At 42.6% G+C, this 17,973-nt stretch overlaps 1 protein-coding gene across 2 annotated transcripts; it reads right to left on the bottom strand.

Annotated features, from left to right (window-relative positions):
* Positions 1 to 290: 290 nt before the first annotated feature.
* inka2 (inka box actin regulator 2) lies at positions 291 to 17,215 on the bottom strand. Of its 2 annotated transcripts, none has more exons than XM_012876642.3 (2): positions 16,796 to 17,215; positions 291 to 3,476 (listed from the first exon to the last, which is right to left on the bottom strand). In XM_012876642.3, exons 1-2 carry the CDS (start codon positions 16,865 to 16,867, stop codon positions 2,214 to 2,216), a joined length of 1,335 nt encoding a protein of 444 aa, XP_012732096.2. In that variant the 5' UTR covers positions 16,868 to 17,215; the 3' UTR covers positions 291 to 2,213. The 2 variants fall into 2 exon arrangements, with proteins under 2 accessions (XP_012732096.2, XP_036007807.1); XM_036151914.1 differs by lacking the exon at positions 16,796 to 17,215 and adding an exon at positions 4,922 to 5,051.
* Positions 17,216 to 17,973: the final 758 nt, after the last annotated feature.

Raw genomic sequence — 17,973 nt, 5'->3', positions numbered from 1 at the left:
AGTTAAGTAGATTTTTTTGCTATTCAACTCAAAAATACTTTCATCTTAAAGGGAAATTAAATATTGCTCTAACTCATAGCGGTTTCTTCAACAAGTTTTCTTGATTCTTATAATATTAAGTCACAGGAAACATGAATGTTTTGTCTTACTTTTTACATGTCCCTTTTAATCTAACACAAGTTTACAGTATAAGTGTGAAATTGGTGAAAAGACAGCATAAGCTTCTGTTTCTTTCAGTTCCGGCGTATTCATTTTCTCCGCGAAAAAACGTAAAAACACAAGGAGGCATATTCCCTTTTGCAAAACAGATTTATTTTTATGAAAATCAGTGACAGATTTACAGCACACAGGAAGCATAAAACACTAGAAACGGTTCGCAGAACTCCGGTAAAAAATATCAACGACATTGCAAAGAAACGTAAGAACATTTTACAAAGAAGAAACAGAGGTTCCCTTTACAAAGACAAACCGAGCGATTTTACATCTCAGACTTGCTGCACCTTGGGATGCGACTGTGAGCTGAATCCGTGTGTGTCCCAGTGAGTGCTCGACCCTCTGAATGTGCAGAATGTATTGACCTGAATACTGAGACTGTACGCCATATGGATCTTCTAACTCAAAAGGCCTCTGAGGCCTAATCCCTGCTGGCTGAGTGGGTTGGTCTGTTACCCCATTTAAAACGCAGCAAAATGAAATATTCTTCTTCCACAATAAGCAGAGAGCATCAGAATGTCTTTGCATAACGGTGGTCCTCCATTCTAATCAGAGTTGTGAAGTAAGGGTGGGCAGTGTTGTCTGTAATCCTGAGCGGTGGAGGTTGTGAAAAGAAGCTGTTGTCGCTGTTCATCGCAGAAGAAATCAATAAAAACGGACATACTTATGTGTGTGAATCCAATTATTGTGACATTCCTTACATGTACTGTTGTTAGTGTTATTTTAAATATTCATATCTGCACAGAGTAATGAAAATCATGCAATGCAACATCACAGTAAATGCTTCTTTATTGCTGCTGTTTGGTTGGTCACGGATATGTACAAAGTTTTATACATCGGGTTTGTTAACCTCACCTCGCCTTATTGTCTGCTGGTCATTTTCTTTATTATTATTATTTTATTTTTTTACAACCATCTGTTATTTCAGCTCTGTCACAGTCCTGTGTGCACACAGTATGTAACGCCTCCATCATCATCATCATCATCATCCCCGTTCATTCATAAAGCTTTGGGATTAAACAAGCTTGTTCTGCAACTTTTTCAAGCTTCAGACATGCTTTCAGTAACGAGACAGATGGCTGCCGGTTAGGCCTTATTCACAATTGGCTATGCCATCCTCCCCCTCCCCCCCATCCTTCCCCTTTCTCTGAAACAACACCGCCATCAAGGCAGAAAAGAAATAAAACGATTCTGTCTATTATGAAACCAAGCTCAAGAGCATTCGTTTAGTGCAGGCTTTGATTTGAACATGTACAATATTGTCAGTCAGAAGAAAGTTGAATCTAACAAATTACATTTGAGATTGATTGAAACGTGGCAGTGTTTGTGTTTTCTCCTGTTGTTTTTTATTTCCTGAGCAGGGTGAACGAGGCTGGTCCGGTTAAACCTGACCACCAGAGCCTTTTTGGGAGCAGAACAACGCTGTTTTAGCGGCAGTGCATTCAGTTGAAGCTTGTCAACAGCCTCACGTATGAAAACGCTAACAATACAATTTGACTCCTGGCCGCTGCTATTCATAGCAGCGACGTGAGTCACGTCCGGTACTGCAACAATGAAAAATGTTCTGCTGTGGCTTTTATAAAGTTTCTGGTGACGTTCTGAGAAGGACGCCTGTGTCAAAGTACCGTGTTTGGTGACAACCAGACGATCCGACCGTACATGCACGTGTGTGAAGACATCAGAAAAATACAAAACTTGAGCACAAGCTCTGAAAAAGACTCAGTCACACTGCAGCACATTTTCAGTCACTCACAGAGTACAAGGTTCTCGGATTGTCATGCGAAACGTTGCCCTGATATTCTCTCAGTTGTAGGAGGAACATGTGCTGGAAGCGCTGGAAGAGTACCAGTTCATTTCTGAAAGATATAATTATACCCCAGCCTCTTATTCATCTGTTCATTCACTCCCTTCAATCACAGCCACCCGTACCCCCCACCCCCCAGCACCTGTCCCAAAGTCAGTCTGGCAACACTGGCAGCCTTTTGGCTCGAGACCCACTGTTAGACCCACACAGCTGTGTTATAGTCAAACAAGGGTTGCCTTTTCTCCAGACCCATGTCTGGCTGCCTCCGGTCTAAATAAATTCCTGTGAATGGTTGCTGGTAGAACTGGGGGAAGGGCTGATACTGTTGCTGTTTCCTTTCCGCCTCGGCTAGGTGCGGACACGGCCTGCCTTTGCCCTGCTGTCCGTTGGCCCAGAAGGGCAGATAAAAGCTGCCCTTTGAAACTTTAGGAGCCGCTTTCTTGGGCCTTTTGAAGAGGTCACCCTCAGGCAGCTCGGGAGCCATCCAGCCAGGCCTCTCTTTGAGAAGCTTGTCCCTGTCGGGCCGGACGCTGCGCAGGAACTTCTTGAAGATGTTCGTGGTGAGCGAGAACTTCCTGCAGATCTCCTGGGAGCGGCTGAGGCGGAGAGGGTGGGCAGGTGTGTCCGGCCTGTCCTCGCCTCCTTCCACCGTCCTTTCCTCTCTCCTCTTCCTCCTCGCCTCTTCTTCTCCGTCCTCTCTCTCCACCTCAGGCAGGTCAAGCCAGTTGCCTACGAGGTCTGCAAAAACATTGTCCCCCAGCACCAGGGGCTGACGGTTGCGGCTGCGGCTCATGAGAGAGGATGTCCAGTCGCTCGCATCGTCTGCGCTGTCCTGGGAATAGTCGCTGTCCAAGGAAGGTCCCTCTCTGGAGAGGCTGTACAGGATCCCCGGCAGATCCACCACCTGTGCCTGGCGAGGAGCCTGGGAATGAGGGTATGGCTCTGGTGGTGGGTTTCCCACCATTGGTCCATAAAAGTCTACCTGAGGGGCAGTGTAGCCAGACCACCTCTTGGGTATTGACGCAATATTGTTTTCACTTCTCGTACTTGTTCCACTTCCTCCACTTTCGCTCTCACTCTCACTTTCCAGACTGGAAGCTGAAGAGGAGAAGGTTCCCATGCTGCTTCTGTTCCTTGACGAGGTCTGATCGTCCCTACTTAAGGAAGTTCGGCTGTCCAGGGACAGCCTCGGACTTGGCGCTAGGCTGGCGCTGGACTTCTCTGGCAGGGTTTGTCTCAGGACGGACTCGTGCTCTTCACTTGGAACCGAAGCTGCTGCAGCTGATTGGAGGAGGGGGGCAGTTGAAGCAGGATGTGGGATTCCCCTATTAATCGGGCGTCCTGATATGTCTAGGCTTTCCAGCGCTGTCTGGACCTGAAGGAGCTTGAGTTCTTGAAGAGCTCCCATCATTGAATTCATCTGAGCGTGGAGGCCATCTCCAGCTTCTCTCATAGAGAGCTGCAAAGAGAGAAAGAGAGCGGATAAGGATGAGAGGTTAGAAACAACAAAGACCTTCCTTCAGCTTTTAGGAACCTTTTGCAAAAGGATTCCTGCCTCTTCTGCTTTCTCATTTTGTCACATTATGACCACAAACTTTAACACAAATCAGTGCATAATCCATGTCCATCCTTGGGTCCTTTTCTTCCTTTTATTTGCTAAGAAATTTGAAAACCATGAGCCATCGTGTTACTTCCGCTTCACCATTATGCTCTACTTTGTCTTGGAGTATCGCATGGAATCCAGATGCAAAGTTAGAAGTTCATGGTTTTATTATGACAACAATCAGAAAGACTTTAATGGATGTAGCTACCTGTGCAAGTACTGTACAATCTGGCACAGACAGTAAAGACAGAAGAGTGAAAGAAAGGAATACAAATATTCTGTATTTGTCAATAATCAAAAATAAAAGTTGTTGGACACAATCGATAGACTCTGTAGGACGGACACAGGTATATCAGGCGTATTGATACATAAAAGTACAAAGCGTTGCCTCGGCTGGGTCGAGCTGTCGCTCCTCATGTTCAGTTGAAATGTGTGGTCATGTGACCTAGTTTTGGACGACAGCATCCCATATGGCCTTCGTAGGAGAGGGTCCAACATGCGACAGCTGCAAAACATGGCACCTTTTTGTTGTTTTCCATCCCAATCACCCTCATCATCTTCATTTTTATTTTGCCTTTCATCTGTTTTGCCACACATTTGCTTGCTAATCTGAGTAAGGTGACCAGACTTCTCTAATGAAAACTGGGGACGCCTCTGTTCATTTTGCCAGGGAGAGGTCGTCCAAAACGGGGACTGTCCCCAGAAATCGATGGATGTCTGGTCACCCGTAAATTTAAACCACCTCTGTTTGCACTAATCCAGCACTGATATACTTTCATTCTTTTATCCTGATCTCTCTCTTCCTGCTCCTGTGTGCCTGTGCCATGTGACCTGGACTAACTGTCTCCTCCTGAAGGCAGATAAAGAAGTCCAAAGCCTTTCCCGGTCCTGTGTCTAAACTTGCAGGGATGAGCTGCTGCAAACACCTTCAGAAAAATATATTCTCTCCTAAACTGTTGATATGACAGGTTTATCTTTCGGTCGTGAACAGGCAGACGCAGCCAAGAGTATCAACTCGCTGATGACTCAGCCTGCAGGAGGCCCTGCTCCACTTATATAAAATAATACAAAGTTTGTGGGAAGGTGACGGTAAGCATGCAAAGAATTGTAGCAACGTGCCAAACAGTGTGGGAAAAGTTAACGCGAAACCTGTAGCACACACCTACAAACTGTCATCAACCAATCCTGTCACAGTAACAATAATAAATGATAGATAACTGAACTAAGTAGTTATTGTAAACACAAAAAGCTAAACGGAGTCTACTCTTGAGCGTAAAAAAAGTACAAAACCACCATCTTACCTTACAAAACAACAGAAACAGATATCCCTGTCAGCCTACACCCTCTGCCAGCCCATCAGTGTTGCTCACTATTCAAACTGGCCCTATATACATATCGCCATCCAATACAGACACACCGCTGGGCTTCACAGCCAATCAGCTCTGGCCGTCTAGACCGAAATCCCCCTGCAGAGGGTGGCGGTGGAAGCCCCGTCAGTCAGGCGGAAAGGGATCGACAATGAGATGGGCTGGACGAGGGCCAGCGAGGGAGAGGGGAGGTGAGAGTCAGCCGGATGAACAGGAACGGAGGGAGGTGGGGCCGATGGGAAAGGATACCTCACCATATGTGACGATGTCCAAGGGAAAACTGTTGATGGTTTCAATTATGGATGACACCATAAGAACTATGTGAAGGGTGGGTGGAAAGGGGGGGGGGGTGTGTTAATGTGTTGACAACAACAACAGGCTGTGATAGCAGTGGTTCTGATTGTCCCAGGGAGAAAAGAAAGAGAGAAGCCTTATATATAGAGATGCAGAAGTGTAAGTGGAGGGGTGGTTAGGGGTATAATTTGTAATTTAATGGAAAAATGAACAAAGGCACTCATTTGTACAACATAGCAATGTTGGGGTGAATAAGTTGGGCATGTAATCCTGTTCAAAGATTAACAACATCGACCCTTAAGTTATATTTTTCAAATGTTGCATCCAGGATTTCAATACTTTAGGGCTAGCAGTCACATCTTGATTCGTTCACTACTTTATACCCAACTTTTATTCCCACAAACATGTTATACACACATTCAGGACTGAACCCACTTCCAATTTGCTTCTCGTGAGCAAAGTCTATTTGACATATTACTGAAGCTCTTCATCACATAGGCTGTGTGAAGTTATATGTGAAAGGTTTGGTCGTTCACTTTGGATTCTACGAAACACATTTCCACCATCAAACTCAGGTCTGTGCATGGCATGAAAAGTCATGCTAAAAACAAATTACGTAAAATGATATTATATCAACAAATTAAGAGAAAAGCTCTAAATTTAAATGAGTTATGAGTCCATTATCGCATTGAATCTATAAACCCACAAACATCATTTTTGGCCTAAAAGAATTTACCCATTATCAAATAAACAATTTTGCTACACAAATCTGTCATTATGTTAAGTATAGTGCAATTAGTCATAAGATAAAGAGACAGTATTTATCAATGGAAGATTGTTTTGGATACCAAATACCAAAACTAAATTCACACAAATGTGGAAATAAATATATAAATTAACTAACAAAAAAATAAATAAATACATAAACAAAAGATAGCACAGTAATCCACACTATTAGTTTGAAAACATCCATTTTATCACATTATTACATATCATTATACTATCACTAATAACAGATTATATGGTAAATGACATAATATTGCCTGACGATTTAGTATATCATATAGTATAGATGTGTAAGATTACATTCAGTTTACCAAATGTGAACATACACAGTGAGACATTTAAAAATGTCCCCATTTTATTTCATTTTTCACAGATCAAAGATCTCAGACATGTCAAGCTATGTTTTATTAAATGTTCAGTGGTGAATCATGTAGTGCGAATTTTACCAGTCTGCTTCAGATTTCAAACTGTTGGGGATCAAAGCGAGTCTGAATATTCAAATAGTCTGTTACTTAAGCGGCAAATCTGAAGCTGCAAAAGTCGGATGCCAACTTCAGAGCCCTTAGCCAGCCAAGCTGCACAACTATATTTTCCTAAAGCGCTTATAACTCATTTGTGTTTGTTCATCTGGGGTCACAACATGCTGCCATATAAATGATTAAAAAGTTGTGTTCTGTGCTCATTTTTACCAGCAAGCTGACTCCAACTAGGTGGCGAGATAACCTAGAACTCTTGATAAGCAAAACATTACCTCAATATGTATAATTAAGTAATTTGTTAATTATTTTTTAGGTTTCTGAAAGCGTTTTTTTTTTTAAAAAAGTACAAAAAATACTTAAGAGGTTTGTATCAGGAGACTTTGAAAAAAATCTTAGCATTACAATAGTTGTGTGAATTTTAAAAACTGTAATAAGCATTTAAATGTTCTTGTAAATTAACCTCAGCTTGACACTTAAACAATGTAAAAACCCGATTTAAAGCCTGTGCCCGCCCCTGGCATGTGACATATGAGTGGGTGCATGAAACACCTCGAAGATCAGATAATAAGGCCATTAATGCACATGCATGGGAATAAAAGCCTCCGAGCACCCCGCTGGCTGGCTGGATTAGGCAGTGAAGGTACATGTAATTAGCGCAATCAGGTTGTCTCTAGTGTTTCTGGCTTCCACATATGGCTGACTTCATTAGCAGTAATTGACTACGTCCTGGGAGAGGCAGAGGAAGAGCAGATAATCACGGTTTACTTTACCACTTTACTATACATCAAACATCAACAGGACGAAACAGAAGATGACACGAGCAGCTCTGTTCAGTCGGATCGGCCGAGGCAGAAACGGTTGCTTTCTGCCTCGGCCGAAAGGTATTAAATGTTCACTTATATACAGAAAGGCTATAATTTATTTACTTTCTTTTACTTTTTTTTTAGGTATCACATTACACATGTCAGCTTAAATAATAATACATATGATTTAGCAATGGTATCAAGGTGTTACACGATTGTATCTGTTGCTTTATGTCTGTTGGTTGTGCTGTTCTTTTTGTGTCTCTTTCCAGGTGATGGAGCAGACAGAGGACGTTTTATCATTCTCTTCCTTTTATCTCTTCTTTCTTTCACCTCTTCTTTCTCTTTTTTTTTCTCTTCTTGTTTTTCTTTTACTCTCCTACTTTCCCATTGTAGTGTCCATATAATTTGAAATTCTCCCTGCAGGAATCACAATAAAGCTATTTACACGCACAAATCAAGCGGAGCATTATGGCGAAAGCTGTTTGCTCCACTTGTGAAAGTAAAATCTGTCGAGCTCTATTTGGCATTAAGATATAAATTTTTACTGCCACATTGCTAGACAGGACACTGGGGGAAAAAAAAAAAAAAAAAAAAAAAAAAGAAACGGTTGCTTTTGTTGAAGTTTATGCAGGGATCAGCGGAGGAATTGCTGCACTCTGAGCAGCCAGTGAAACCACTTCGGTTTATTAAATCTGTTTTGGAAATATTATCTCTAAAGCCAGCTGTTCTCGTGCAGTCTGAAAGTAGCACACCTGCTTGAATTTGCACCGAAACACCCCTCATGCATCATCTCCTCAAAAACACAGCGTTGTTAAACGGCATCTCTTTTCTCAGCGTTCATACTAAAGCCTGGGGAACCGATAGAAAACGAAGCCCCATTATGCCGACTAACTCTGGGCTCTCCTCCGCTGCAATTACAGAGCTGAACTTTCTGGCCCAAATATGTCAGACTTCTCAACCTGCATTCTGGTATTTGCTCGAGAGGCTAAAAAGGCAACTTTAGAATAATATCCTGCAGCGGTTTCCAGTTTTGCCGCGAACGTCACAGACGTTTTCAGAAGCCCTTATGATTACAATGTGCGAATCACCAAAGGGGTCTTTTAGGGAAAAGCCATAGAAGACCTGACAGGACCTACAGAAGTTGCTGAATTAAAAAAAAAAAAAGAAGCAAAAGTCTGTCAAAGCTTATTAAGTAAGAGAAGTGGAATGAAATTGGACTGCGGGAAAATCTTGCCCAGAAATGCCTGCATCATTAAGACAGTCTTGCAAATTTTAGCTAAGTCTTCTTTATGAACTTAAGCCCCCAAGTATTTTGCTGATATAATCCATCAAGCATATACTACCATGAAAAGGTCTTTTTTTAGAAGCCCAGTCAGGCCAGTCAACCCCCACTTTTCTCTTCGGGCTGCAGTAGAGTCAGCCAAGCGCACATAATTGCCAATCAAGAGCAGAATGCTTCAGCGTTTAAGGACAAAGGCTGCCAGAGTCAAATTAGTGCAAAACGAAAGCTCATTAAGAACTTCCGAGCCATTTTATTTAAGAACATAGTTTGTTTTTTGTCGTTTTTAGATATCAAGATAGCATACCTGTACAGATGCAAGGAGAAACCATTCGATATGAACGCAGGAAGCATAAATAAAGCAACACTCTTCCTTTCACACTGCGCTGACATATCCAAACATGCCCAGGCTTGTCCCAATTCAATGAGCTCAGTGTCTTTTTTTTTTTTTTCTTTCAATAGTGTGATTGCGTGTAGATTCATTGATATAAGATTACTGGAAATTTGAGTAAAAAAATACACAGATATGGTATCACAATTACTGTTTTGGGCTTGAAAGTACAGGCCTTTTATTGTTGTCATGTGTTATTTGCCTGAGGGCGAGTAAACACAGAAGCCCAGGATATTAGCCCCAAAAACAGGCCTTCCTGTTTGGAAGGAGCTGACCAGCAGCAGCAGCAGCAGCACATTGACTGCGCTCCACCCTCCCTCCACATCCAACCAAAATTAAAAATGAATGGTGAGGCTGTGTGGGTCACAGACAGGAATGGACCGTGTGTCCACAGCCACAGAGAAGGTCTCTGTGGCTGTGGACGGCCCTGAGGTTACGACGAAGCACAGCAGCAGAGCTGAGCAGCATTCAGTGAAATGAAATAAATCACTGTGCACTGGAAGGCTTCTTTGGTGATGAAGGCTTTTAAGGGGGACTGGCCAGAATGCCTTCAGGGCCATCATTCAGGAGAGAAACACGCATGAATCATGTTAAGCAGCAGAACACGGGTCACAAATGTCTCTTGCACAATGTCACCACGACCGTTAGGAATAGACAGCGCTTTTATCTTGGCTTATGAGTGAAGAATGAAGATTTTTTTTTTTAAATTATAAGTCAGTGAGCCGTGACTATGTAAGTATCAACACTGACTTTAACCAGCGTCTGGCACACCCAGCAGAAACTCGATCAGGCCGATATGTGCGGAACTTGGACCTATAGATACTGACCTATCCAGACCAGGAACACCCAAAAGAGCTGCAACTTTGTAGCTGCTCTGCACCACGTATTCATCTCAGTTTGTCCCTTGTCAGAATTGCTCTAATTCTTATCCTTTATCGTTTTTCCTGCATCAAACACATCAGTTTTAAGATACGATAAGATAAGATAGGCTTTATTGATCTCACATTGGAGAAATTCACATGTCACATCGGCTCAGTAATTGAGGAGAATATTATAACTTGGTGCCTAATACGTCCCACTAATGGGATCGACGCATAGGGATCAACGTTGCTCCCTCTCCATTCATTTTCTATGAAATTTATGCAATGAGGTGACAATCGCCTGCCCTCCTCCATCCAACCGACCGGCGAAATTCGTGCATGGGAAATTTTGAGCTCCTACACATGAATTGGCTTGTGACACAAGAAAGTTGAACAATGTTGAACTTTTGTCGCTGTCCCTCGGCACCACAGCCATTTATCTGGAAGTGCGCCCTTTAAACGATGATATTCTCTATCCTGCCTCCTTGTCTGTAATATAGGATGAACTGGGTTGTATTTTTCTTTTCTAGAGTAGACATAAAAGCAAGATGTCAGTCAATTCCAGCAACACCTTCTGACTCTTCCGTCCTTGTCGGTCACGGACTGCTTTAAAAATATCAAAAGCCCTCCAATTTCAAAACCAATAAAATGTCTGGTAAACAAGCGATTTGAAAGGCTGCCGTTGCTGTCGCGTCCCGTGTGTTGGAGTTTCACCGCGGTGGCGATGAAAGCCTTTAGTCGCTGTCGCTTGTCGCTGCATAACCGCACAGAGAACAGAAGCCTTGGCTGTCACCGAGTTTGCTCTCATCCATTCACCTGATGTAAAAATAGTCGTTGCAGCTAGTTTATCACAGGGAAAACCACAGGGGAGGAAATTCTGAACAACTCGGAGAGTGAAACATAAATGTCATCTCAGCAGAAGCGGCCATTATCAATCTTCTTCAGGGCCTGGTTTCTTGCTTTGTAGGTTCTCAGATACAACTCAAAGCTAAATATGCATCAGAAGAATAGGATTTCTCATTTTAGTCCGTGTCCGTGCCCTAATATAATCGTTGAGATATTTGATTTTCCTTTTGTGGCACAGCTAATACACATAACAGCTTTAAAAACAGACCAGAAGGATTTCTGTTGATGTAAGTCTTCCTGAAGACATTCGTCTTGTGGTCTATCCACAGTATCTTGGACACAGGCTGATCCTGATGCATTTTTAAAAACAAATTTTTTCAGTGCTGTGGACACCTTCGAGGACATCCCCATTCTACCTGGATAGAAACTACAGCACCAAAGCGACCAAATGGGAACTGAAAAGTTACAACAGTCGTCCCTTTAAAATAACTCGGCTCAGACCCAATCTAAAATTGCATCTAGGACCTGCGGCCCAGAGCACAGACTCTGTGACAGCATTTTCGGAAACAGGGACGTGGTTTAATGACTTGTTTACTGCGAGCGCTCGTTTATAGCATTAGAAGTGATGCTGCTGCTGTGGGAGGCTGGCGATGATTAGGATCCGTATCATCCTCTTTGGCAGCTGATGTGTGGGGAGCAGGGACAGAGTGGGACTCTATCTGTTGTCTTCTTGGCTGCAAATCTCCACTGGAAGCGGTAGTCGGCACGTAGACGGTCGATGGCGCAGCAGTTGACGTCAGCGATGTGTGTGTGTGTGGGCTGTGAGAGTGTTCGTCCAATTCCTCGGCCCCCCCTCTGACATCAAAGGGAGTGCTAAATCACAGAAACGCTTCCTGAAGAGCGTGGACGTGACTGCTGGGGACTCTCAGGAGGAGCAGCTTCACTTTTCCGTAGGTGTTTCAACAGTTCTGGAGATATTACCGCCGTTCAATTAGAACTAAACGGGCCAGAAACAGATATTCAAAAACAGAATGTGAAGTTTGTTGTTTTGTATCATAAGATGACTAAACCGTCCAATGCAGCTTTGCCCCTTTACCACTTCTCAGCCCCTCTCTACTTCCATTCAAAACCCGTAAACAAACCATTTCGCACCCATGAATTTAAACCAGCGAAGGTTCTTGATAAGGGAGATACGGTTCACTGTGGCAAGGTCCCAGTGGCCCCACACATGCTCAAAAAAAGTTACATGCACTCTATGGCTCATTTGTCAGTGGAAAGTAGGCATCCTACTGTGTTGTGCTGAGTATAAACACTGTAAGAAGTTGTCGCTGCTTACTGCAGCTGGATAATAAGGCTGAAGTTGGTGTCTTTGAAGCTTTTCAACGTTTCAAAATGAATCTGGACTGTGTTGGATCATTTTTTGGTTTAAAGTTCAAAATATGTAAACGCCTCAAACCCGAACTAGATGCTACGTTGAAAAGAGATGATTGTAAAATACGATCGAAGGTACGTGCAATTTTAATTGTCTCTGCGAAATCACAAAGGGAGCTTTTAAGCACCGGCATCACCTTAGGTTGAGACAAGTGTTGAAAGGCTCTTTAAAACTCTTTAAAAGAGCTACGAATAATTTGGTCGGTCCACCACTTCACTGTTTTAGTCGGTTGTTTCCATCCTCATTTATTGTTTTGTGCTGCAGTGTGAAGGTCCCCCCCCCCCCACAGAAACCTCAGTGAAACCCAGCCGTGTCAAAGATCAGACAGCACCGTGGACCAAGGAACAGGGAGAAGAATCAGCTGCTACTCTCCCAGAGAAGGTCTTGAAGATATAAAAAGAGCCACAGCAGATGTAAATACTGGGTGCAGGGGCTTTTTTATCTGCAAGTCAGACACACTGCTTCAAATAAGTTCAAATATAGCTCCAAGTTCTCCAAATATGGCTGCTTTATTCACTCAGGCAGAGCTTCCAACTTAATAGTGGAACACATTTTAAGATTTTCTGCACGCCTGTATTAAACAAGCATTGTAATGGAAAATGTAATCTGAGAACCCCAAAAGCACCACATTAAGCCTCAATGACATCAGAAGCCATGAGAAATAACCCCTGTAAACGAAAGAAAGATGAACTGGACTTAATTGTGCACCATGTGTGGCCACGGCAGCAGTATAATTACCCACTCAACTCTGAAGAAACAAAGCTGAACTGTGGCACATCTTGGGTACGGCCATTCAAGTCTGTGAGCCGTGAAAAAAAAAAAAAAAAACAGGTTATGTACGCTGGCCCGCAGTGATAAACATGCTTTGTTACAGGCTTGTGGCTCCGTCTCAAACACAATGATCACCCAGGCAAACCCCGCAGCTGCCACCGAGAGCCGGGCCAATTTTAGCCGAGGGGAAGGAAAGGCAGAGCCGGAGCCACGAGGGAGGAACAAAACACACGGGCTTAGCGTTAAACCACTACCTTGCTATGTGAACTGCTTTTCTGATTCAACGCCCAAAAAGGTAACAAAGAAGGTGAAACTTTCCAGAAGGCTCCACAGGTTTGCTGCAGGTGCTTCTCTTAGATTGAATGACTTTATGCTCGTTGGTTTTGAATAGCAAAGTGACAGTTGGGTTTGAAATTCCCCGCAGGTACGAGAGAGAGAGAGAGAAAAAAAAAGAGGATTATAAATATAAATCTGCCACAGCAGCGCTGATAATGAAAAGCTCTGAAATGTGTTTTTAGTGTCTGAAGTAACGTCGTTAGACAAGTGTGAACCTCACATTTAGACACCATGAGTCAGAAATATGTCACCGTTTGTGTTTTCATCTCTAAGTAAGCAGGAAGAGCTTATGCTTTATTTTTTTTGATGACTCTTTGTCTGCTGTATAAGAATCGTGATTCATGCTTGAGTTAAAAGACATTTCCTTGTTGTCTACAGTATGTATAAAGGCCTAGGTAAAAGAACAAAGTGATGTTGACAGACCTTTTGTTAAGCAGAAAGGGAAAAAAAAAAAACGATGACACATTCCTGACTAGTAAATGGATCTGTAAGCTGGAGGTTGTTGGCAGCTCGATTGAGCCAAGAAGTTGGGATGTTTGAGGATGACCTGACTCTGACCCGCACAGACTGACCCTTAACAACATTAAAGCCTTTGTATGGTGCCTTTATTTAAAGCTATGGACTTTCAAATGCCATGTTCGCGTTTCTATCTTGTATTTGAAATTGTAGACTCAACTGTGTTGGCTTTCCAGTCTGTCAGAAGGGATCCGAGCAGAGCTGCTCAATTATGAGAAACAAATCCTAATTATAATGACTTTGACACCGGATTTATTTAACATAGTTACACGTTTAGTTGGGTAAATGAGACACCGTGCATTTCTTGCTCTTAAGGACCTTAGAGTGTCAAAATAGTTTTAATAACATTATTTTCTGGAGATTAAATTAGATTATGTGTCTATTTAGAAGCAAAACTAAACCTGAAACACAAATGAAATTAATGTACAGCCCCGTATAAAATTTTCTACAATGTATCTTTTCATCTTTATATATGGCTGACACTTTTATAAAACTCTGACATGTTGGTGTTCACAATCTCATATTTTATTTGACTGTTTCCATTCAGTTTCACACAGTATGCTTATACAGCCTGTACATTACTCAGGAGAATTCCTCCACAGCCAATTACTCAAATTAATCTTCGGGGCTTCCTTACATATATAACTTTTTACCAATCTGCATTACATGAACACCTGAACATGACTGGATTGTTTTATAATGTAGACTGAAACGGACAAACCCCAGTTTGATAAGAATTTATGGATGTGATTGAACTGGATCTGCGATATACTGGCGACCTGTCCAGGGTGAACCCCGCCTCTCGCCCATTGACAGCTGGAGATAGGCACCAGCACCCCTCGCGACCCCAATAGGGATAGACGTGTTAGAAAATGGATGGATGGATGGATTGAACTGGATTAGAAAGAACTGGATTGACTTCACCGGAGTTTGGACAGGAATGACTCTGATTTAAAAATTAACCGGACCCACATTCGTATAAGGTACCTTTAGAAAACATTTCATGTCAAAGAAGGCTATATAAATAAACTGCATTAAATCAAAATTTCCTAAAATCCAGCAGACTTTTTTTTTTTTAAACAGGTGAACTACAGAGGACGTCATCTTGTTTTAAACAGATGGAAAAAAAAAGCACAGAAAGGCTAGAGTGCTGTGCAGACAGTTACAGCTCAAAATAAAAATCCTGCCTTGAGGAATATTACGGCAATTTCTTCATGTATTCCCCTCAATGTTTCCGGAACAGATATATCACTCACTGCTGCTTACTGCTGACAACATCTCCTGCCCTCCCAGCATTAAATGGAGAGTATAAAGGGAGAGGCAAGGATCAAGGGAGTCATGAGAGAGTCCTTAAATTTTGCAACGACTCCATTGAGAAATAAACTGTATTGGTTTCCTAATCCCAGATGATGGTGCTGTAATGCACTGCAAATAAATGAAGAACCTGAAAGTAATCAAGATGCTGAGAGTCATCTTCGTTATTAGTGGATTTTGTGCTAAACAAGAAACTCCTTCTCTCCTGATACTCAAGAACCAGCATGTTTTAGACGTGTCCTTGCTCAAATGAATGCATGCATGCATCAATGAATGAATGCATGAATGAATGAATGAACGAATGACCTCTTTAGGGAAAGCCTGAACCTTCAAAACATGGATTTGCTGAAACATGCAAAATGAATGGTGTTATGATCTAACACTATGCCATAGCACAGTGATGCAATGATTCATTTTGCAAGTGCACCGTTTGTCTGTTATCGGATGTTTTTGGCGCTTGTGTTGCAGGCAGAGCACGGTTTTCTTGTATTCGTCTGCTAGATGGAGACAAGTCGCTGCGGAGAGAACCCTGCCAAGCTTGGCACGGACACCCCTTATTTTCTGAACAACAGATTGCACCCCACATGCTCTTCTTACAGGGGGACACTGCCTCAGTTTTTAACCGGCATCTGCTCTCTGTTCTTCTTGTTTGATACTCTGCATGGCACGGGGCTTTTTCTCCACACTGTTACCAAACTGGGATGCGGCCGCGATGACACAACACGCTGTTCTGGCATCAGTGCCACCACAAGTGCCACTTCACAGACGTGGGACTGATTTGGAGTCGCCAGTCAAGAAGATTAGACTTCAAAAAAAAAAAAAAAACACGTAACCGTCCAAGGATTTTGGCCGGCCTGAGAGGAGAAAGAGAAAGAGAGAGAGAGGAAAAAAAAATCTATATCTGCTTTGAAGTTGATTCCAAATGAAATCTGTGCCAGTTAATGCTCCCTTGAATCTGGCTCCACGGCGTGTCCCTGCCAGATGAGTCTGAACGTTAGGGTTCTCCTGGCAGATTTTCATATCAAAAAGAGGAAAACGCTGGCAAAGCCCCAGCAGGGATCAAACACGTCCGGTCATCAGTGGACAGATGTTAACATATTGAATAATGGAGTCCAACAAATTCAAATCAGGACATGAGGTTGGGGAGGAAACTCAACGTGATCACCGGTTTTACTCACAGCCGAGAGCTCACAGGAATCAATCATATTTATCACGTTCACAGTGGGAAACGTGTTTTAAATGTTCAGGAATTTACAACCCCTTGCAGAGTAAAAAGAGACCCCTGCTGAAAGGGGAGGGAGGGGGGGCGGGGGGGCATTGAGCTTATTATAGGGCTTGAAACAGCTGTCCCAGATGTGCAGACAACGAACAGCAACGTGTGCACATGTCTCTGATGTTCTCACTGCCTGAATCATGCAAATGAATGCTTCTTATACAGCATGCGATAGGTATGCAACATCAGATAAAAGCATCAGCAGCCACAAAAAACTGACAGTTTGATATGCAGAACTGTGTCAGGACACACCGCCTGCAACAGAGCAACATATTAGCAAACTATGGTTTTATTGACATATAATGGTGTGTGTCTGTTTTTTTTTTTTTTTTTTTTAACTTCATGTAAGTTAAAACAGATCTGATCAGAAAAAAAACCAAAATACGAGGAGAACATCAGAGGTGTATTAAATAACCAGAACCTACCAGTTCTTGCTTGAGTCTTCTCAGACACGCGTCCATGTTCCTGGATTCCGGTTTGGAGATCTGCTCTTCCATTTGTTTTTTTTTGTTTTTTTTTTTCTTACTAGATAACGAATTTCAGATAAAACACTTCAGCAGTCGCATCACTGTAAAGCTTTAATCTCATGTGCAGGAATTTGTCTTTTAATCAGCAGCGAAATGTTCCGGAATTTAAAATAATAATAATAAAAAAGCGCAAATCCTGCTGAGGAATGTGCGTAATAAGCTGATGGCCGCTGATGACGAAAACGTGTTTACTCCAAAAAATGATAATGAGGTCCGTCCGTGTTATGGCTGCGTCTCTCCGCTCCTCCCGTGCTGCCGTGAGACTGATGGTCTCCCGCTGTCTGTCTGTGGGTATCTCCTGTTTCTGTTTCTCCTCCTCCTCCTCCTCTCGCATTTTACCATTCAAGACAGCCGCTTGCGTTAGCCATCCCGTTTCCTCCAATGAGCGCGCCTCAGAGCAGAGCCAATCTCATTCAAACCGGGATGAAGCAGAAATCCACTATTTATCATGGGCGAGCAGCTCTATCCGCTGCAGCTTGCAACGATTTTAGGGAGCTTTCGTGATAAATGAATAAATAAATAACAATATCTTGAAATACTTAAATCAAATATGATTAAAATAACAAATAAATATTATTTAATCCTTAACAGACTGTGCTGGCTCTGTTGGTGCAGGAAGTCAAAGGAGGATGTCTCCAGAATAAGTGTGTCACAAAAGGAAGCTATAGGGGTTGTTTCCTGGCCACCTTCCCTGCACACTCTTGAGGGAAGCACCTGATGCGGGAGCTTGTACGTGATGGGCAGGCGGTCTGGACGCTGTTTATCTTCCCTCAGTCAGTGGACCAGATTCCACAGGTTATTAATTCTTTCCTAATAAACATATCAAGAAAAGCTGGCGTGTCAGCTTTACCCTGAAAAGTGCGTTTTGCTGAAACAGAAAAGCATTAATCTGCTTAAATAACCCAACCAGGTAGAATACACATTTAAGCATTATTAATACATTTTGTTACATTAATAACCACAAATATCAACGTGTTTTTATTTTATTTGGATAGACCAACATGTGGTACCCAAATATACGGTTGGGCATAGTGACCATCAGTCAAGGAAGCAGTCAAGACACCCATGGTAACTCT

Source organism: Fundulus heteroclitus, chromosome 20 (genome assembly GCF_011125445.2).
Source record: "Fundulus heteroclitus isolate FHET01 chromosome 20, MU-UCD_Fhet_4.1, whole genome shotgun sequence".
NCBI lineage: Eukaryota > Metazoa > Chordata > Actinopteri > Cyprinodontiformes > Fundulidae > Fundulus > Fundulus heteroclitus.
The sequence above is the reverse complement of the archived record's forward strand: the minus strand, read 5'-3'. Positions and strand labels throughout refer to the sequence as shown.

Bases quoted from the DNA above. Each gene is read 5' to 3' on its own strand.
- inka2 (XM_012876642.3), bottom strand. From the start codon at position 16,867: ATGGAAGAGCAGATCTCCAAACCGGAATCCAGGAACATGGACGCGTGT. The intron at 3,477-16,795 runs GTAGGTTCTGGT...CTCTCTTTGCAG, and splicing joins GAAGACTCAAGCAAGAACTG to CTCTCTATGAGAGAAGCTGG.